General features: G+C 50.0%; 1 protein-coding gene across 1 annotated transcript; it reads left to right on the top strand.

The window, feature by feature from the left end:
• The first annotated feature begins 129 nt into the window (after positions 1-129).
• On the top strand, positions 130-18,854 carry ZNF746 (zinc finger protein 746). Its single transcript, XM_019933922.3, is given in 8 exon segments — positions 130-299; positions 3,224-3,523; positions 3,647-3,728; positions 4,731-4,844; positions 15,707-15,898; positions 16,384-16,509; positions 17,667-18,166; positions 18,168-18,854. Coding segments are annotated over 8 exon segments (1,890 nt in total). The 5' UTR covers positions 130-275; the 3' UTR covers positions 18,720-18,854.
• The last annotated feature ends 187 nt before the right edge of the window (positions 18,855-19,041 follow it).

The following is a 19,041-nucleotide window of genomic DNA, read 5'->3' as shown; positions in this document are numbered from 1 at the left end:
GGCCGCGCTGCCTCCAGGAAGCCTCACGGGCCTGCGCCGGCTCCCAGGATGCAGTGTGGACCGGCCGGGCGCTGACGGCGGCGGCGCGTCTGCGGGCGGAGCGGCGCGGGCCGGCCAGCGAGGAGCGCGGCGACGCGGGTGGGGACAGCAGGGCCGGGCAGGCGCCGCCTGCGGAGAGGCCGGGGGCCGGCTAGCGTGCGGCCGCGCGGCGGCGGCGGCGGCGGCGGCGGCGGCGGCGGCGACTTCCTCCGGGCCGAGCCGGACAGCGCAGGGCCATGGCCGAGGCGGCCGCGGCTCCGGTAAGGGCGGCCCGCGCGCACGGACGTGCGGACTCGGGGCCCGGGCGGCCCGGGCCCAGCATACGGCGCCGCAGGCTCTAGGGAGGGACTCCGGGGGTCGGGCCGGGCCGCCGGGCCTGGGGCTCCAGCGAGCGGGACGCGGGGTCCGCCGGGGCCTAGGCACCCGCCGGCCAGGCCCCCCGTTCCGGGCCGAGCCTGAGCAGGGCGGGACCGGCCGTCCGCGCACCAGAGGCCGCCCCACGCCGAGTTCCTGCTGCCCTCCGGGGCTTCCTGCCCCCGCCCCATCCGCTGGCCCCCTCGTCTCCGCGCCCCCCACCCCGCGTCTCCTTTCTCTGCCCACCGCTCAGCCTTGCGTTCCCTTCCCCCCAGCTCCCCCCAGCGGCCTGGTGGCACCTGGGAGGCGTCCCGAGCGGCGGCGATTCCGCTGGCACCGAGGCCCCTCTGCGTGCCCGGCTCGCTCGGGGTCGGGGCGGAAGACAGCTGCTCTGGTTCGTAGAGGGACGCAGGCACGGCACCAGCCCTGTTAGGCGTGATTTTGTCCTCACAGGAAACCTAGGGGGTAGGCTCTGATTCTCTGTCATAAAAAAGAAAAACCCGAGGCCTAGAGAAGTTAACTTGCCCAGGATCGCACGGCTAGAAAAGGTGTGGAAAGACAGGGTCGCTCTGTGTGCTGGGACACACTGGCGCTTTGGGGGAAACAGGTACACTGGTGATGGTAAAGCAAGGCAGAAGGAGGTGCGTGCACCTTCCTGGCCTGTGCTGCTGTGATTTGAGCTGGGCTTTTAGGGAAGGCTAGGATTTCATCAGGCTGAGCTGGACCCGTGGAGCTTTTCAGGTAGGGAGGAGGCTTGGACACAGACTGGCAGGCAGTGCCGGGAGGAGACAGAAGTCGTTTGCCTGGAAAAGATGGCTTTGGTAGGGAGGCACGGGGAGAGGAGGCTGCAGGGAGAGTTGGAAGGGGTTTGAAGGCCTGCCTGGACTTCATCCTATGGGTGGGGAGCCATTGAAGGATTTGGAGTTCTCTTCCCATCAGCTGTTCTCAAGCAGAGAGTTTCCGCTTCCCTGGCAGGAGTCTGAGGCCAGCCCCATCTTGTCCACCCACTATTCAGCGAGGAGCTGGGCTTGAGTAGAAACAGTCGCCACCTCTCACCAAATAGTGTGAAGGCCTCACACGAGGCTCCCTGGCCCCGTTAAAATGTAAGAAAACTGCATGTGTCTATAAGGTTGGAGTTTATGCAGATGCCCTTTTCATGGAACACAAAGATTATAATAATGGCAGTCAGATGCTCTTGGAGGCTGAGTGGGATTTCTGGGGTTGGGGAGCTGGGCGATAAAGTGAAAGGACACTTCTGAAGCAAACGTTTAGAGGCTGGGGTCGTATGTCTGGGATCGGTCAAGAGAGGAGGAGTGAGGGGAAGGGAAGAAACGTGGCCTCGCACCCAGGGGCAGGGCTGCACCAGCCCAAGGTGCCAGCCCAGTGCAGTCTTTGCAGCCTCAGAGCAGAGCCACCTACCTCCTGAGCAGGAATCCCACATCCAGTTGTTTCTCTGCCAGTCCAGCTCCTCTCCGTCCTTTGAGGCCCAGCTAAAGCCCTACCTTCTTCAGGTCAGAGGTCATCTGGTCCAGCTGCCTTCCAAACCACCACAAAATCCCTGATGCTCCACCCTTGCCAGTTTTTTCAGCCTCTGCTCAGACTCTCCTGTCGCTATTTTCTGAGGCACCCTCCCATGTTCTAGTTCTCAGTGACTTCCTCTGAATGAACCCACACTGGTTCCTACCAGTCACTTTTCAATTTTGCAGATAGTCACCAAACATTTGTTTAGGAATAGTTTTCAGAATGCTGTAAGGTACCATGGATCCTCAGGTGCTGCCAGAAGGTATAAATATCAGGGCTTCCTCTCGGACCCATGGGTCCTACCTTCAGATGTGGGTCGGGGGGGTCTAGTGGTCGAGCCCCACCCAAAGCAAAATGCGCCCTTGCCTCGGTGTCCCCAGCTGCCGGTCATCTAAGCCACGATTGAACTGTCCAGCGACAGGCAAGTCAGGGGAATGACGGTTTATGATGGTTGCAGCGCATGTAAAAGTCTCACCTTATGGCATATGTCTCACCTTCCTCACCAGTCTGTAAGGTGTGTCACTGATCCTGGGGCAGCGACAACAATGTCCGAGACCGTAATTCGCCCCTTGGGAAGGGTGGGAACAGTGAGAGAAAGAAGTCAGTCTCACAAGGGCAGGGGCTCGTGTTTTGTCAAAAAGTCTTAACTCTTGGCTGGGGGAGATTTGCAGTAATGGTGATTTTTAGTTTGAGGTGGGTGGTAATTGGACAAAATTAGATTGTCCTGGGGTGGAAAGGAATTAGTCATCAGACTTCCATGTTTATTAAAGAGACACGAGTTGCTTTTTAATAAAGCGGTTGAGCAGCGCTTGTGTTTGTGTCGTTTCAGTGAACCAGCTGTTTTTTTCGCAAGGTCATCATCAGTAGACAGATCCTGTGCAATTATGATGGGAGGTGCTGGCGGGGCTCTAGTAAATCTGCAGTTTACTATTTCTCCATTAAGACACCCCAGCAGTGCGAAGTCACTGTTGATTTAGCAAAATTGCAGCGAGCGCCTACCACGGGCCCCTCACTGTGCTGTGAAGATGCAGCGCTGCCTTCAGAGAGCTTGTAGAGGTGGATGCGGGAGGTTACTGTATAGGGCGGCGAGTGCCCTGATGGGGGTCTGCAAGGAGTGCTGCGGAGGCCTGGAGGCAGGGCACCCGCCCAGAGGAGCTGGCCGCCAGGCCGAGATCTGGCGTGTGGCACAGGACATGCCCACTTCCCACACGTGTGCTGCCCCACTCACTCCCTGATGCCTCAGAGAGAGGGGCTCAAGGAACACGGCGGGCGGAATGATTGATGCTGGTCTCCTCTCTGTTTCTGCAAGATTTCTCCGTGGACAATGGCAGCTACAATTCAGGCCATGGAGAGGAAGATCGAATCGCAGGCTGCCCGCTTGCTTTCCCTAGAAGGTCGAACCGGGATGGCCGAGAAGAAGCTGGCCGACTGCGAGAAGACGGCCGTGGAGTTGGGGAACCAGCTGGAGGGCAAGTGGGCGGTGCTGGGGACCCTGCTGCAGGAGTACGGGCTGCTGCAGAGGCGGCTGGAGAACGTGGAGAACCTGCTGAGGAACAGGAACTTCTGGATCCTGCGGCTGCCCCCGGGCAGCAAGGGCGAGGCCCCCAAGGTAAGCCCTGGGCGCCGGGGGTGGGACAGCCCGTGCCCGTCAGCGTGCGGGTAAGCGTGCATGACACTGTGGTTCCGGGTGCCCGTGACCTTTGATGATATGGCCGTGTATTTCTCTGAGCAGGAGTGGGGGAACCTGTCCGAGTGGCAGAAGGAGCTGTACAAGCACGTGATGCGGGGCAACTACGAGACGCTGGTCTCCCTGGGTAAGGCGTGAGACTCATTTCTTGGTTACGTGTGATTTGGGGAGACCTCAGCTTCTCTCTTCCTTCTGGTGGGTTTTGTCCTGAGGATATGTAAATCGCTGGGAACCTTGACCAGGCACGGTTATCGCCTCTTTTTCCTAAAGATGAGCCCTGGGTGACTGAGTCAAAGGCTGCCTTCTACTTGGTGAAGTTCACGGGGTGCCAGACCGGGAGGGTTGGTGGCCTCTCTCCTAACCAGGCTCAGAGCACAGCCGTTTCTGTTCTCCTGCTGAGACCTGGAGTGGAGAAGGCTCCCACCGCTCTCAGATCCAGTATGATCAACCCAGGTTTGAGAAGGACTTTTTCTCTCGCCTTCTCTCGCTGATACATGAGGCCTGACTGAGCGAGTGGCTCCTCTGGGTCGGCGGAGAATGTAGGCAGACCATGCTTCTCAGAGCCAGCGCTGCCTTCACACCTGGAGGCTTCCCCAGACCCTGGGCCTGCCGCCGCTCCCTTCAGGCAGTACCCCCAAGAAGGCCTGGACTGTTTCTTCTGGGCTTATTACCTCTTGGGATGGTATCTGTGTGACCCCAGGTCTGAAGGCAAAAAGGCATGGTTATGAGGCTGGGAGCAGGTGCGGGTGTGAGGTTCTATTTCAGTTTGCAGGAATGTACGGCTTCTTAACCTCGAGACCCTATACCAGAGTGTCTTCAGCTCAGCACTGCATCTTGGGCCAGATGAGGCTTTGTTTTGGGGGCCATCCTGTGCCTCATAGGATGTTCGGCAGTGTCCCTCTTCCCAGCAGATGCCAGTGGCACCTCTCCCCCAGCCCCCAGTCGTGACAACCAAAAATGTCTCAGACTTTGACAAATGTCCCCTAGGAGGCAAAATTGCCTATGGTTGGGAACCACTGCCCTTTACCAATCAAGAAATGTAGTTTCTGGGCCATCTTGGTTTCCCAGGCTGCCTGTCCCCAGCTCTGAACGGAACGTGGCAAAAGCTAACCCTTCTGTCTTCCCCCAGACTATGCCATCTCCAAGCCCGAGGTCCTCTCCCAGATTGAACAGGGGAAGGAGCCGTGCAGCTGGCGTCGCGCTGGCCCCAAGGTTCCAGATGTTCCTGTGGACCCGAGTCCAGGTGAGGGGTTGGGGGAAGGCTAGGGAGATAGCAGGCAATCAGATGGAAACAAAAGTAAAGGGCCAGGGAAGGTGTGACCTTCTTTCCAGGGAGAGCCAAGGAAAAACATCAATGGTTTTTTTTTTGTTGTTTTTTTTGTTTTGCGGTATGCGGGCCTCTCACTGCTGTGGCCTCTCCCGCTGCGGAGCACAGGCTCCGGACGCGCAGGCTCAGAGGCCATGGCTCACGGGCCCAGCCGCTCCGCGGCATGTGGGATCTTCCCGGACCGGGGCATGAACCCGTGTCCCCTGCATCGGCAGGAGGACTCTCAACCACTGCGCCACCAGGGAAGCCCAACATCAATGTTTTAAACCTGAGTTTTCTTATAGTTGAATTATGACCTATAGCCTGTTCAGCTAACACTCCAGGAATACTTCCCAGCGTGAAAACAGGCAACAAACCTAGTCTTTTAGGAAAGAGATGGTGCCAGTGGCTCAGCATTAGAGGAAGAAGGAGGGGGACACAGACAGGAAGGTAGAAGATAATAAAGACAAAATTTAATTCATTCATAGCTTTACAAAGAGTCAGCCTTGCCTCCACCTGAGAACCAAATTTCACTTAAAACCATTAGTAATTACAGAACATTAACCCCTTAGCCATGTCTCAACATGGTTAGAGTCACTGATTTATTTAAAGGTGAATCTGGATACCCGATACTACGGTCTCAGATTTTCCTGGGCCAGTCAGCACGTTTGAAAGTTAAGGAAAGGACAGGTAGACACATGAGAAAAGCCAAATGGCTGACGGGAAGACCTTGCTGGGTTGGGGGTCAGCAACGGTCTGTCACTTACCAGGGAGACCCCGCCCCCGCAGGCTCAAGCCCACCTCCTCCCAAGACCCCTTGTCTGCACCACCTGCCTTGGGGCTTCCCTTTCGTCTGAACACCTAGGTTACTAAAAAGTCTTATATGTTTAATTTGTGATTCACAAAATGTGTCTTCCGTGTTTGCTGTGTCACTGCAGTTAGATTTTCCCTTTCCCCGGGGCAGGCCGTGTTCAGAAATCATTCACCAGTTTAGGTCAACAGGGACAGTGCTGAAAGCTAGAAATTGACTAAGAGCAGAGTGCTGTCTGGATGGAAAAGATAGTTATGACACGTGGGGCTGCCAGTGGCTTACCTTGGGTGGGAGGTTCCCCGTAGGTTTGTTTTATCGTATGTGGAGGCCTCCCTGGATGTAATAAATATACACGATAATGAGAGTGAATAGGGGCCTGGAAATGTGGTGGCTTCTGGGGAGTCCCTGCCCAGCCCTCCCCTCCGGCACTTAGAGCTCCCCTCTCAGGCCTTGAGCCCATCAGCGGGATCCCTGGGTGGCCCTCATCCCCGCCCACCTCAGTCCAAGAAGCCGGGACCCCTGGTCCACCCTCCCCAGCTCTGGGCTTTGTGCAGCCGCTCGTCAGACCTCCTCTCCCACTTCTCTTCAACCCCTAAATCCTCCCAACTGTGCTTGGGGAAGTGGGTGCTCAGCAAGGCCGCCAATCCTCAGGCTCCTCCCCAGCTGTCCACCCATTCTTGCCCAGCGGAGACCTGCTTCCTGCCCTTTCCTCACCCTCTTTCCCTGCCTGGAGGGCGCTGCTGTCACTGGGGTCGTTGCTCCTCAGTATAGCCTCTCCTGGTTTTCTTCCCACCTTTCCTTTGCTATTTCCTGCTGCCCTTTCTGATCTTTAAGCATTGGGGTGCCCTCAGCCCTCCTCCGCCTCTCTCTGTGCCCACACTCCATCCTTCCGGTGGGCACTCCCACCGGGGCCTTTCCCCTGAATCCTGCACGCCCGCCGCCCGGTCTGTCTGCACGTGGACAGCTGCCGGACAGCCCGCTTGGACCACGTGCCTCCCCGAGCTCCTCGTCTGCCCGTCAGAACCTGCTCTTCCCACAGGCTTCCCCACTGCAGTAGGAGCCCTCCGTCCTCCAGCTGCTGGCCCAGAACACAGGGGCCATCCCTGACCCTCTTTCACGCCCAGTCCTCACCATCGGGAAACCCTGCCAGCACTCCTCCAGACTCTCCTGCACGTCCCCCTGCCCCCAGGCCCGTGGTTTCCTGCTTAGAGTATCGCGGGCACCTCCCACCAGTCTCCCTGCTCCTGCCCTAATCCTCCAGAGTCTGCGCCCCACCCAGCAGCCAGAGTGACCCCTTTACAGCACAAGTCCTGCGTCCTTTGGCTCCCAACCCCTGCTGGCTTTCCATCAACTCACACAGCCGGGCTTCTCTCCCTCTGCTTGTCCCCCACTCGCTCAGTTCCAGCCACACCAGCCTCCTTGATGTTCCTGCAACACTCCAGGCTGGCCCAGTCTCCGAGCCTTTGCACCTGGCAGTGCCCTCTGCCAGGAGTGCTCTTCAGATATTTCCTGGGCTCAACCCATTACCTCCTTCAGGTCTCTGCTGAAATATGACTTTCCCTAATCACCCTATTTAAAATGGCAGCCCCTCTCCCCACCCAGAGTTTCCAGGCTCCCTTTCCTACTTCGGTTTGTTCCATATCCGATATCATCTATTATGTATATTTCATATTTTACATTATTATATATTTTATATTTATAGACTTTATATAGACGTAGATATTACATATGTATAACTAGAATATATTTCATATTTATAGATTATACATGTTTCCTATTGATAGACGTGTATGTGTCTGGTCACCACCCTCACCTTCATTAGGATGTAAATTTCAAGAGGATGAGAACTTCTGTTTGTTTTGTTCATATAATCATTCTGGCCTCCTAGAACACTGCCTAGCACAGAGTAGGAATTTAATATTTTTGAATGTATCCTGTGTTTCATAATTTAAATCGTGTGTGTGTATATGATATATTTCTGATACAGTTTAAATTCCTTTTTAGATCTCCCAGTCTCATTCCTCCTCAGGGTAGCCAGTTGTCCAGAAGTTGTTTGTCCTTTCTATCCACATTTTAAAACTTCTACTGTATACATATGTAGCCATAAACAATATATAATAATGGTTTTGTGTGTTTTGAAAAATCACGTGTCCTCATCTCTATCACTCGGTATTCTGTGTTTCATACTTATCTCTGTTGATGCATATAAGTCAAGTTCATTCATTTTGATGGCTGCTCAGCATTCCGAAAGCAACTATATTACAATTTTTTATCCATCCCTCCATTGAGTTGCACTTAAGCTGTTTGTAACTTTTCACTTCACAAGTGGTACTGGAGTGAACATTCTTAAAGGTGTCTTTTTGTGTCCATGTGCTGATGTCTCTCTAGGGAATAGACCTGGAGGAGGAATCCCAGTGTGGAGGGCATGCCCGTCTGCACCTCTGCTGTTGCCAGCTCACCCGCCCCATGGTCACACTGGCGTACATACTCCCCAGCAGTTAAGAGGACCTGCTTTCTTACTTCCTTGCCCACTTTTCAGAATTAGATGTTTGCCGATCTGATGGAAGTGAAATGGTATCTTGTTTTAATTTGCATTTCCCCAGTTGTTAGTGGAGCTGAGCATCTTCAGATGTTTATTTGGGTTCTGCTTCAGTGAATTATCTTTTTCTGTTTTTCTCCTGTTGTTTCTCATTATCTTACTGATTCAGGTCTCTTTATATAGTTCTGGATACTAACGCTTTGTCTGTTATTTGCATTACAAATATCTTCTCCCAGTCTGTGGCAGGTCTTTTAACTTTGTAGTTCTTAGAAGTTTTAATTTTTGGTAGAGTCATAAACACCAGTCTTTTCCTTTATGATCTGTGCTTTTTCTGTCTTAAAATATCCTTTCCTGCCTCACTCTAGTCTTGCTTTTTACATTTAAGTCTCTAATCCAACTAGAATGAATATTTGGGGAGGTTACAAGGGAGAATTTAAAAAAATTTTCCCCACAAGACATCTAGTTTTCCAGCAAAGTTGGCTGGAGACTCTCCCTTTTCTCCAATGATGTGTAATGCCCATTTGGTCGCGAACCAGGTTTCCATACGTGCACGTGCCGTTCCTGGGCTCTTTACTGGTTTCTTTGGTCTCTTCGTCTATCTCTGCACCAATTCTCACTGTTTTAGTTTCCTACTAAGCCTTGATATGTAGTAGACTAAGCTTTCCCTACTTGTTCTTCTAAACTTTTCTTGGCTATTCTTGGACCTTTGTTCTTCTAGATGAATTTCAGAATCTTTGTGTCAGGTTCTCAGAAATCCTGTTGGAATTCTGATTGGAATTGCATTTCTTTTGTAATTTCATTTCTGGAGAATTACTGTCATTGCAGTATTGAGCCCCCTTACCCACAGGAAGACTTGTTTACTGAAGCCTTCTGTATGTGCCTGAATAGGACTTACAGTTTTCTCCTGATCATTGTTGTTTCTACTGTGAATGAGATTTTTAAATTAATTACATGTTTTAAATAGTCGTTGCAGGTGTGCGGTAAAGCTGTTGACTTTGTTTAGTAAGAAAAACAATTTTCTCAACTCTCATTACTTCTAATGACTAGTCAATTTAGAGTCTTAGGTTCTTTACATGCACAATTGTGCTCTCCATAGATAGCACAAAAGTCATCTCTTCTTTTTAAATGTTCGTAACTTTATTTTTCTGGTTTAGCAGTGGGCCTACGACATGGTTAAATAGTAGCTGTGATAGCTGGCATCCTTGTCTGTGGGATACTTAAAGAGTTTCGGCATTTAGGATGATTTTTGCCGTAGACTTTTGAAGATACTGTTAGTTTAGAAGAAGTTTCCTTCCACTTCTGGCCACTGTTTTTAATCGTGAATAAATGTTATATTGTATCAAATGTTGTTTTTTGTTTTTTTAATATTATTTTATTTCTTTAATACATTTTACTTTGTATTATATGACATAAACAAAATACAGAATAAAATACATAACATAAAATACATAAAGTTTAGAGAACGATTGGTAAATACCCATATTCCCAACTCGCAGCATAAGAAATAGATCATAACCCGATCTATTTCCAAGACCCCACTGTCCCTCCCAGACCCCAGACCCCTCCCTTCCTCTCACAGATAAACGCAAAATTCAGACAGATGAGATCAGTCCCTTGCTTTTCCTTACATTTTTATTACCTGTGTATATATTCCTAAGTAACATTGTTTAACCTGTTTTTGAACTTTTTATGAATGAGATCATACCATATATACTCTTCTTTAACTTGCTGTTTTCATTTGACTTTGTTTTTGAGAGTCATCCATGTTGGTGTAGTACAGCTGTAGTCATTCCTTTTCGTTCTCTCCCACCCAGTTAGGCACCCCACCAGAGGTGCCACCAGGGATGCACCTCATCGGGGAGTTTGGGAGCAAGGATTGGACAAGCACAGTCCTTGCCCAACCTTCTTCCCTTGGGCAGCTGGCTGCCCCCAGGGACAGGCAGTCTCTGCTGCGCTGCTGGGGAGAGCCTCCTTCACCATGGTCCAGGGTGACTTCCTGAACCAGGGTCAGTGCTGAGGGCCCCTCTTACATAAAAGCTGCATCCTCATTTATCAGTAATAAAAAGAGTTTACCCTCACCAGCCTTCCTCTTTTGTTTTATTTCTCTAATTGTTAAGATCCATGACAGGGAAGAAAAATGGTAATTACCAGGCTCCCTTAAAACCCTAAGAGTGGACAAAAATGCAGTTGTCTTTTATTTATCGATATTTCTATCTAGGAACCTTGCCAAAATTCTCATTAGTACTAATAACTTTTCCAATAATTGTCTGATGAGTCTCGGGTTTTCTGAAAAGATAATCATATCCCCTATGAGTAATAAGAATTTTTTGTTTCGTTTCAAATCTTTATGATTTAGTTTTCTCTTTGTTTTACTGTGCTGGCTGAGAACTCCCAGAAAATCCTTAAATAGAAGTGATGACAACAGGTATCTTATTGGTTCATGATGTTAAAGAAGATACTTTTTAACTTTTCACATTGAGTCTAATATTTGTTAAAAGTTTTTTGATCAGTGCTGTTTATCAGGTTATAAGAGTTTGGTATGTGTCTGGTCGACTAGATGTTTCTAACAGGAATCGCTGTTGAATTTTTATGGAATGCTATTTTGGTATCTATTGAGATTATATGATTTTTCTTCTTTAACTAATATGGTAAATTATGTCATTTTCTCATGTTGAACCAACCTTGCAATTTTGGGAAAAAAACCTAACTTAGTCATGATCCTTTATATACATTGCTGGACTTAATATGCTAATTATTTTGTTTAGGATTTTTGAATCTTTGTTCATGAGTGAGACTGGCCTTTACTTTTCCTTTCTCAGACTGTCTTTGCCTGGTTTTGATATTAAAGATATGTTATGATGTATTCCCTCTGTTTTTATTTGCTCAGGGAGTTTGTGTAATATTGGGATTATCTATTCTCTGAATGTTTTTCTTTGTGGGGGAGATTTTTGTCTACTGATTTTAAGTTCTTTAGTAGCTATAGGACCTTCTTGATTCAGTTTTGGCAAGTTCTAGTTTTTCTAAGGAATTTGTTCATTTCCCCAGAGTTTTCAAATTTCTTGGAATAACGTTCATAATATTCTATTTTTTAATCTCAGCTACATCTATCATTATGTCCCTTTTTCATTCTTCATGTTGGTTATTGGTGCTTTCTCCTTTTCTCTTGATAATCTTGCTAGAGATGTATTGGTTAATATCCTTTCCAAAGAACCAACTTTTGCTTCTCTGTGTTCTTTGTTTCTTCTTTTATTAACTTATACTCTCATAGTATTTCCTTTCTTTTTATTTTATTGCTTTTATTTTATTGCTGTTACTTTCTAACATCTTGCATTGACTGCTTGACCTATTAATTTTCAACCTGTTTCCTCTTTTTTAATATAAATATATGAGGCTACAAACTTTCCTCTAAGTACCATGTAGATGCAGACACGCATTTTGATAATTTTTTCATTAGCATTGGGTTCCAAATAGCTTCCATTTTCATTGTGATTTGTCCTTAGAGCCTTGGATTATTTAGAAAGCATATATATATGTATATATATATATATTTATTTAATTTTAGTATATATGGGGAGTTTGAGGATATCTGTTATTGATTTCTAACTTAATGGTGTTATAGTTAGAAAATAGATGTGTAAAATACTAATCTTTTAAAATTTATTGAAGTTTGTTTTATGGCCTAGAAAGTATTCATTTTTTCTTAATGTTTTGTATGGCTTGAGAAGCTTGTGTTTTCCTTGTCTTTAAGTTATGCTTATGTCCATTTGGTCAGTTTGTTAATAGGGTTGTTCAGATCCTGCAATCTTTGGTTGGCTTGGTTTACCGGTTATGGAAAATGGTATGTCAGTCTCCCACAGAGGAGGTGGATTTGTTCATTTCTCCTGGAGTTCTGTCAGTTTTGCTTTATTATTTTGAAGCTGTGTTATTAGATTTAAATCATAGAATTATTGTATCTTTCTGGTCAGTTTACCATTGTGCAGTGATTCTTTTTTATTTCTATGGATACTTTTCTTTTTAAGTCTATTTCATCTGATATGGTACAACCACATCTTTTTGTTTTTAATTGTTTATTTGACTTAGCATATCTTTTATTGTCTCACACTGCTTTTGCATCCTTCTGTTTTAGGTGTGTCTCCTATAAACAGCACGTAGCTGAGTCTCTTGTTTGTTTTTAGTCTGCTCATCTTTACGTGTGAAATGTCCAGAACAGTAGGCACCAGCCACATGTGACTGTCAAGCACTTAAAGGGATGAAATATGTCTAAATGAATACTCTGGATATATTGGGTTAAAAAAATATTGCTAAAATTATTTCACCTGTTTCTTTTTACTTTTCTAAGGTAGCTACTATCAACCCTAAAATTAGAGATGTGGCCCACCTTGATCTCTGTTGTACGGCGCTGGTCTGGATCATTGACATTGACCATGGCCACTAGGGTGTTCGGATTCTTAGCCACCATCTTAAATTGTGCTGTGAGACGTTAACCCTGCCTTTCCTGTATTTATTTTTTTCCCTACGCCTCCCTTGAGAATGACTCATTTAGATTTTTTCTTCCTTAAACTGTTATTATTTTTAATTAGTTTGGAACACCAGCCTGGGGTGTGTCAACTCCCAGGGGAGACTGTTCTCCCCACTCAGCTAAGACCAAAGGCCAGAATGGGCAGTTGCCTTTCACAGGGCAGGTTTTCACCTTTGTTTTATGTTTAGTGCACTGGGAACATTGCTCTTTGGTCCCAGGTTTATGTGTGTGGTGGTGGTGAGGGGTCTCCAGCCCAACCTTCCACCCTGCTTAAGCACCCGGCTTCTCACATCTATCTGCCCCAGGTGTGCACAGTCCATTGTAGCCCAGCAGTAGGGGAATGGGAGATGCCCTACAGTTTACCGTGGCTGACTTAGGCTTTCTTAGAGGTCATCCATGCTTAAAAATTTGTGTGTTTTTATACTCTACCCATCATTTTTAGATACTCCATATTGAGAGGAGTTTCTCTGCACAGCTAGCCAGCCATATGCCAGAAATGGAAGAGTTGAATGCTGCTTCTGTGTCTGTTGAGATGACTATTGTTTTCTCCATTAATCTGTTTGTGAGTTGTGTTACTGTATTGTCCAGGGGTAGCTTATCCTTGAGTTCTCAGGAGAAACCCAGTTTGTTCATAATGTACTGTCTCTTCTTCTTTTTCGAAAACATATTACAGGATTTGATTTCTATTTCTCTCATTTAGAACCTTTGCATACCTGTTCATAAATGACCATTTTATGAATTTTTTCATACACTGTTCTCTAGTTTGTGCAATGAGAATTATACTGGCCTCATTTTGACAGCTATTTTCCCTGTCAAATATTGAAAATATTATCTTCTGACATCGTACTTGCTGATAGAAATCTGCTTTCAGTCTGAATGTCATTCTTTTCTCTCTGGTGCCTTTTAAGATTTTCTCTTTGTCTTTGCTGTTCCATATCACATGAATATTGTCTAGGTTTATATTCTTTTTTATTTCCTACTTAGGAAGTGGTGTTTTCCTTCAAACCATGGGCTCACCATGCCTTCAGTTTTGGAAAATTCTCAGCCGTTATTTCTTTACCTGTTGCCACGTATCCATTTCTTATTCCCTCCTTCTGGGATTTCTGCCAGCATATGTTGGAACTTCTCGTTTAATCCTCCATGTCTCAACTTCTCTTTCATATTTTCATTTCTTTATCTCTCAGTGTTGTACTCTGGATTGTTTCCCCAGATCCATCTTCTAAGTCACTAATTTTCTCTGCAACTGTGTTCATTCTGTTGTTAAGCCAGCCATTGTATTTTTTATTTCCGTGACTGTTTTTGTCATTTCTAGAATGTCTATTTGGTTCTCTTTCACATCTGCCTTTTAAAAAATAATTTCCCATTCTTGCCTTACAGATTATGTTCCTTCCTTTATTTCTTTGAATATTTTAAACATACTTATGCTACTGTATCCTTCGGCCTATTCCTTTTCTGTAGTTTGCAGGAGTGAGTTCTGCCATGGCTCTCATGCCGTTTGGCTCCTCTTCTGGTTTGTAAGTTTAGCCTTTTAGTAGGGGCCCCTTAAGGCCTGCCTTGTGGGTGTGCCCCTATGGGCAGGTTTGCATTTGCCTCTGTTTGGGGCCCTCCTGGGTTGCCGTGGTTCTCAGCCAATTTTTCTGTGAATTTCTCAACTTTTCTCAGCTGCACCATGTGGTTAGTATGAAGTTAGTGTGGACACAGGTATCTAATCTATTATGGGTGGCTTTTCCATCCATGGCCCAGGACAAGACGCAGCTTCCTTATTGTGCCCCTGCGTGGGTGGGGTTTTAGTCCCCATCTACCTGATGGGACAGAGCCTCATGGCTCCTGGCTGATGCAGGCAGCTCAGCTCTGCTCTCACCTCACTCGGACATCAAAGCCCCGCCCCTAAGGCCTGCATCCTGTTTCAACAGCTCTGCTTGGTTCCTGCTCAAACTCTTGATTTGACTTTGTGTTTTTTCTTTGATTCTTTTTTTTCTTTTTAATTTTTTTTTTTTTCGGTACGCGGGCCTCTCACCGCCGTGGCCTCTCCCGCTGCGGAGCACAGGCTCCAGACGCGCAGGCCCAGCGGCCATGGCCCACGGGCCCAGCCGCTCCGTGGCATGTGGGATCCTCCCGGACCGGGGCACGAACCCGCGCCCCCTGCATTGGCAGGCGGACTCTCAACCACTGCGCCACCAGGGAAGCCCTTTTCTTTGATTCTTATATCTGGAATCTTTCTTTTGTGCTCACGTAAATACATGTGTAGGGGTAAGGTTTTGGGGACGGGGGTAGATTTTGTCTAGCATTTCTGTGTTTAAAGTGAGAGCAGGACCTCCCTAGGGCAGCACAGTCTTGCCCATGGACCAGAGATCCAGCCCTGAGAATGCGTTTTTTTTGTTTTATTTATTTATTTATTTTTGGTTAGGTTGGGTTTTTGTTGCTGCGCGCGGGCTTTCTCTAGTTGTGGTACGCGGGCTTCTCATTGTGGTGGCTTCTCTTGCTGCAGAGCACGGCCTCTAGGCGCACAGGCTTCAGTGGTTGTGGCACACGGGCTCAGTAGTTGTGGCTCGCGGGCTCTAGAGCGCAGGCTCAGTAGCTGTGGCGCACGGGCTTAGTTGCACTGCGACACGTGGGATCTTCCCAGACCAGGGCTGGAACCCGTGTCCCCCGCATTGGCAGGCGGATTCTTAACCACGGCACCACCAGGGAAGTCCAAGAATGCGTTTTGTACTCCTCACTTTTCCCTGCCTGACCCGTGTGCTCAGTACCATGTGACCACATGCTTTGCCTGGAAGACCCTGCAGTCCCTGTTTGAGCTCTTGCCTTCCCTTTCCACCAGGCTCTTTTGCTGTTTGACCTTTGCAAGGCCCCGTGTGCCTTTCCTTGGCTGGATGTGTGTCCGCCCCAGGGCCCCTGATGCTGTCACTCACGCACTCTCTTCTTCTCAGGCTCAGGGCCCCCTGTTCCTGCCCCTGACCTCTTGATGCAGATCAAGCAGGAAGGGGAGCTCCAGCTCCAGGAGCAGCAGGCTCTAGGCGTGGAGGCATGGGCAGCCGGACAGCCAGACATCGGGGAGGAGCCGTGGGGCCTCAGCCAGCTGGACTCCGGAGCAGGAGACGTCTCTACCGACGCTGCCTCTGGTGAGTGGCTGAGGCTGGGAGCAGACAGCAGGAACCAGATGCAGGGACTGAGGGCAGGACCTGGGAGAAGAAGTTCCTGCAAGCATTGCGGGGGGCTGTGGGCTCTGGCCTGACGAGTTTAGAAGATTTCCCACCTTACGGCAGGGGTTGCCCCGAAGGACATCTTGCTGGTCCCTCTGGGTTCCATGATGCTCTTGTCCTGGTATTCCTCCGCCTCACTCTTGCCAGCCCCCTCCTGGTCTTCTTGCCCCAGCACTGGACATTTAAATCACCAGCTGCCTCCTATTAAAGAGGGGCTGTGTGATGTCTGAGCTTCCGGGTGCCTCAGAGAAGGGGACGGAAGCAAACTGGTTCAGGAGAGGTGGGGTCGTTGTGCTCGGGCAGGAGAGTCACCGGTGGGGTCTCGGGGCAGCTGCTCCGCCTCTCCCACGGGGTCTGCCCGCTTCTTTCCCTAACCCACTGGCTCTGCTCTCTCTTCACTGCAGGCGTCCACTCCAACTTCTCAACCACTATCCCGCCCACCTCCTGGCAGGCGGATCTCCCCCCTCACCATCCCTCCTCCGCCTGCTCAGACGGGACGCTGAAGCTCAGCACGGCCGCCTCCACGGAAGGTACGGGGTGTGGAGGGAGGACTGGAAGGGCTCATGTCTGCCCCGGAGGCTGCCTCAGCCGTGGCCCCTGGTGGTGCAGCCAGCAGGCATTTAGGTGCCGGTGATGTGAACACTCTGTACAGTCTGTCCCTTTTCTCCTTCTAGATTCTTAGGCTTCAACAGTCTTTCTTGAGACGGTCCATTTTCCCACAGTTCCTTTCTTGTGTTAACCAGTCAATCCTGACAAGCTGAACCCTTAAGGGGATGTACCTCTTGCCCAAACTCAGCAACCCTGGCTCCTCCCTGACCTGGAAAAACCCAAACCCACCTAGAACCGCTTCTTAGATATCAGCACTACCAAAGACAGGTGTCCACAGGCCCGAATTGGGAGGAACTGCCTCATATATGTATTAGTTTTCTACTCTGTCTTGAAAGGCAGTTATCTGTTACTTTAAGTAATAATTTCTGTCATATTTTGGCACCCCAAAATTGTGCTAGAAGCCTAGATCCCTGATATAAAACTCTAGGGCATGAAATTCAAGTACATTTACGTAAAATCCAACACACTTTTACTACTACACTAATATTTTTATCATTGGCTAGCTGGCTACATTTACTGAATGCTTAATGCACGCAAAACAGCATGCTAAGTGCTTTCACATGTGCTGTGTGGTTTAAACTTCAAGCAACCCTGTGCAACAGGGTATTCGCAGAGGAGCTTGCCTGAGGTCACTGCTGCTCTGTGGGGAGCCACGTTCCAGTCTCAGATAAACCTGAGCCCAGCTCTGTGCTTTTGCCCCTCGGGTGCATTGCCACCAGTGGTCAGAGCTCCTTCCTTGGCATAACTTCATGATTAGCCTTAAGAGCCAAAGTGAAAATAGAACGCGGTGAGCAGATGCAATGGTTGCTCTCCTGGGGTGCAGGTTCTAGAACAAGGGGAGCAGACAGGCTGGTTGCTTTACCTGTGGTGAAGGTCTGGAACACGATGTCCTCACCCACGGTTTGAGGCAGCCACCTGACCGCCTGGGGCATCTCTGCTGAAATGGTTGGATCCGGAGGCTTCGAGACTAGGGCTCAGAGTGGCCGTAGTTGGGCCAAATGTCCCGATGAAAGATCTTCCCTTTGTAAGCGGGGAGGGGACAGAATGATACCTGGTCTTTCTGTCTCTTTCTCAGCAGATGTAAAGATTGTGATAAAAACCGAAGTCCAGGAAGAGGAGGTAGTGGCCACACCAGTGCATCCTACTGACCTAGAAGCCCATGCGACCCTGTTCGGACCAGGCCAAGCCACAAGGTTCTTCCCTAGTCCTGTCCAGGAAGGAGCCTGGGAGAGCCAGGGCAGCTCCTTCCCCAGCCAGGACCCCGTGCTGGGGCTGAGAGAGCCCGCCCGGCCCGAGCGCGAGCTGGGCGAGCCCAGCCCCGCGGTGACCCAGGACGAGACCCCTCCAGGGGACTGGCTCTTCGGGGGGGTCCGGTGGGGCTGGAATTTCAGGTGTAAGCCTCCCGCGAGCCTGAACCCGAGGACCGGGCCTGAGGGTCTGGCCTACTCCTCGCCCGACAACGGAGAGGCCGTGCTGGACCCCGGCCAGGCCCCGAGACCCTTCAGCGACCCCTGCAAGTACCCCGGCCGGACCAAAGGCTTCGGCCACAAGCCGGGCCTGAAGAAACACCCGGCGGCCCCCCCCGGGGGGGCGGCCGTTCACGTGCGCCGCGTGCGGGAAGAGCTTCCAGCTGCAGGTCAGCCTGAGCGCGCACCAGCGCAGCTGCGGGGGGCTGCCCGACGGGGCGCCGGGGGCGGCGGGCGGCGCGCGGGACGGCAGCGGCCTGCGGTGCGGCGAGTGTGGCCGCTGCTTCACGCGGCCGGCGCACCTCATCCGGCACCGCATGCTGCACACGGGCGAGCGGCCCTTCCCCTGCACCGAGTGCGAGAAGCGCTTCACCGAGCGCTCCAAGCTCATCGACCACTACCGCACGCACACGGGCGTGCGGCCCTTCACCTGCACCGTGTGCGGCAAGAGCTTCATCCGCAAGGACCACCTCCGCAAGCACCAGCGCAACCACGCAGCGGGCGCCAAGCCGGCCCGGGGCCAGCCCCTGCCGCCGCTGCCTGCCGTGCCCCCCGACCCCTTCAAGAGCCCCGCCTCCAAAGGACCCTTGGCCTCCACGGACCTCGTGACCGACTGGACTTGTGGCCTGAGTGTCCTGGGACCCACCGACGGCGGGGACCTGTGAGGCCCCCGCGGGCGACCCCCGCAGGCCCAAGTGTAAAGAGGCGCTTCTCCAGACAGCAGGGTGGTGCGAAAAGCTTCGGGCGGAACGGAGCCTGGGGGAGAGCCAGATTCCCAGTTGCTGAACCGATCACTGGAGCGGGAGAAAATACCAGACAACGCAGCTCCCACCTCTAAACAAAGTAGAATTCTCTGTGAAACTGAGCAGCATCGAATTTTAAGTAATTTAATTACGAAACTTTTTTTTTTTCTAATTCTTGAAGAGAAAGCCGTTAAATAGTAGTAGCAGCAGTTTAAACTTCGTAGTGTACCTTTGGTTTCTGGAG

The sequence above is a fragment of the Tursiops truncatus genome, chromosome 9 (genome assembly GCF_011762595.2).
Source record: "Tursiops truncatus isolate mTurTru1 chromosome 9, mTurTru1.mat.Y, whole genome shotgun sequence".
NCBI lineage: Eukaryota > Metazoa > Chordata > Mammalia > Artiodactyla > Delphinidae > Tursiops > Tursiops truncatus.
The sequence above is the reverse complement of the archived record's forward strand: the minus strand, read 5'-3'. Positions and strand labels throughout refer to the sequence as shown.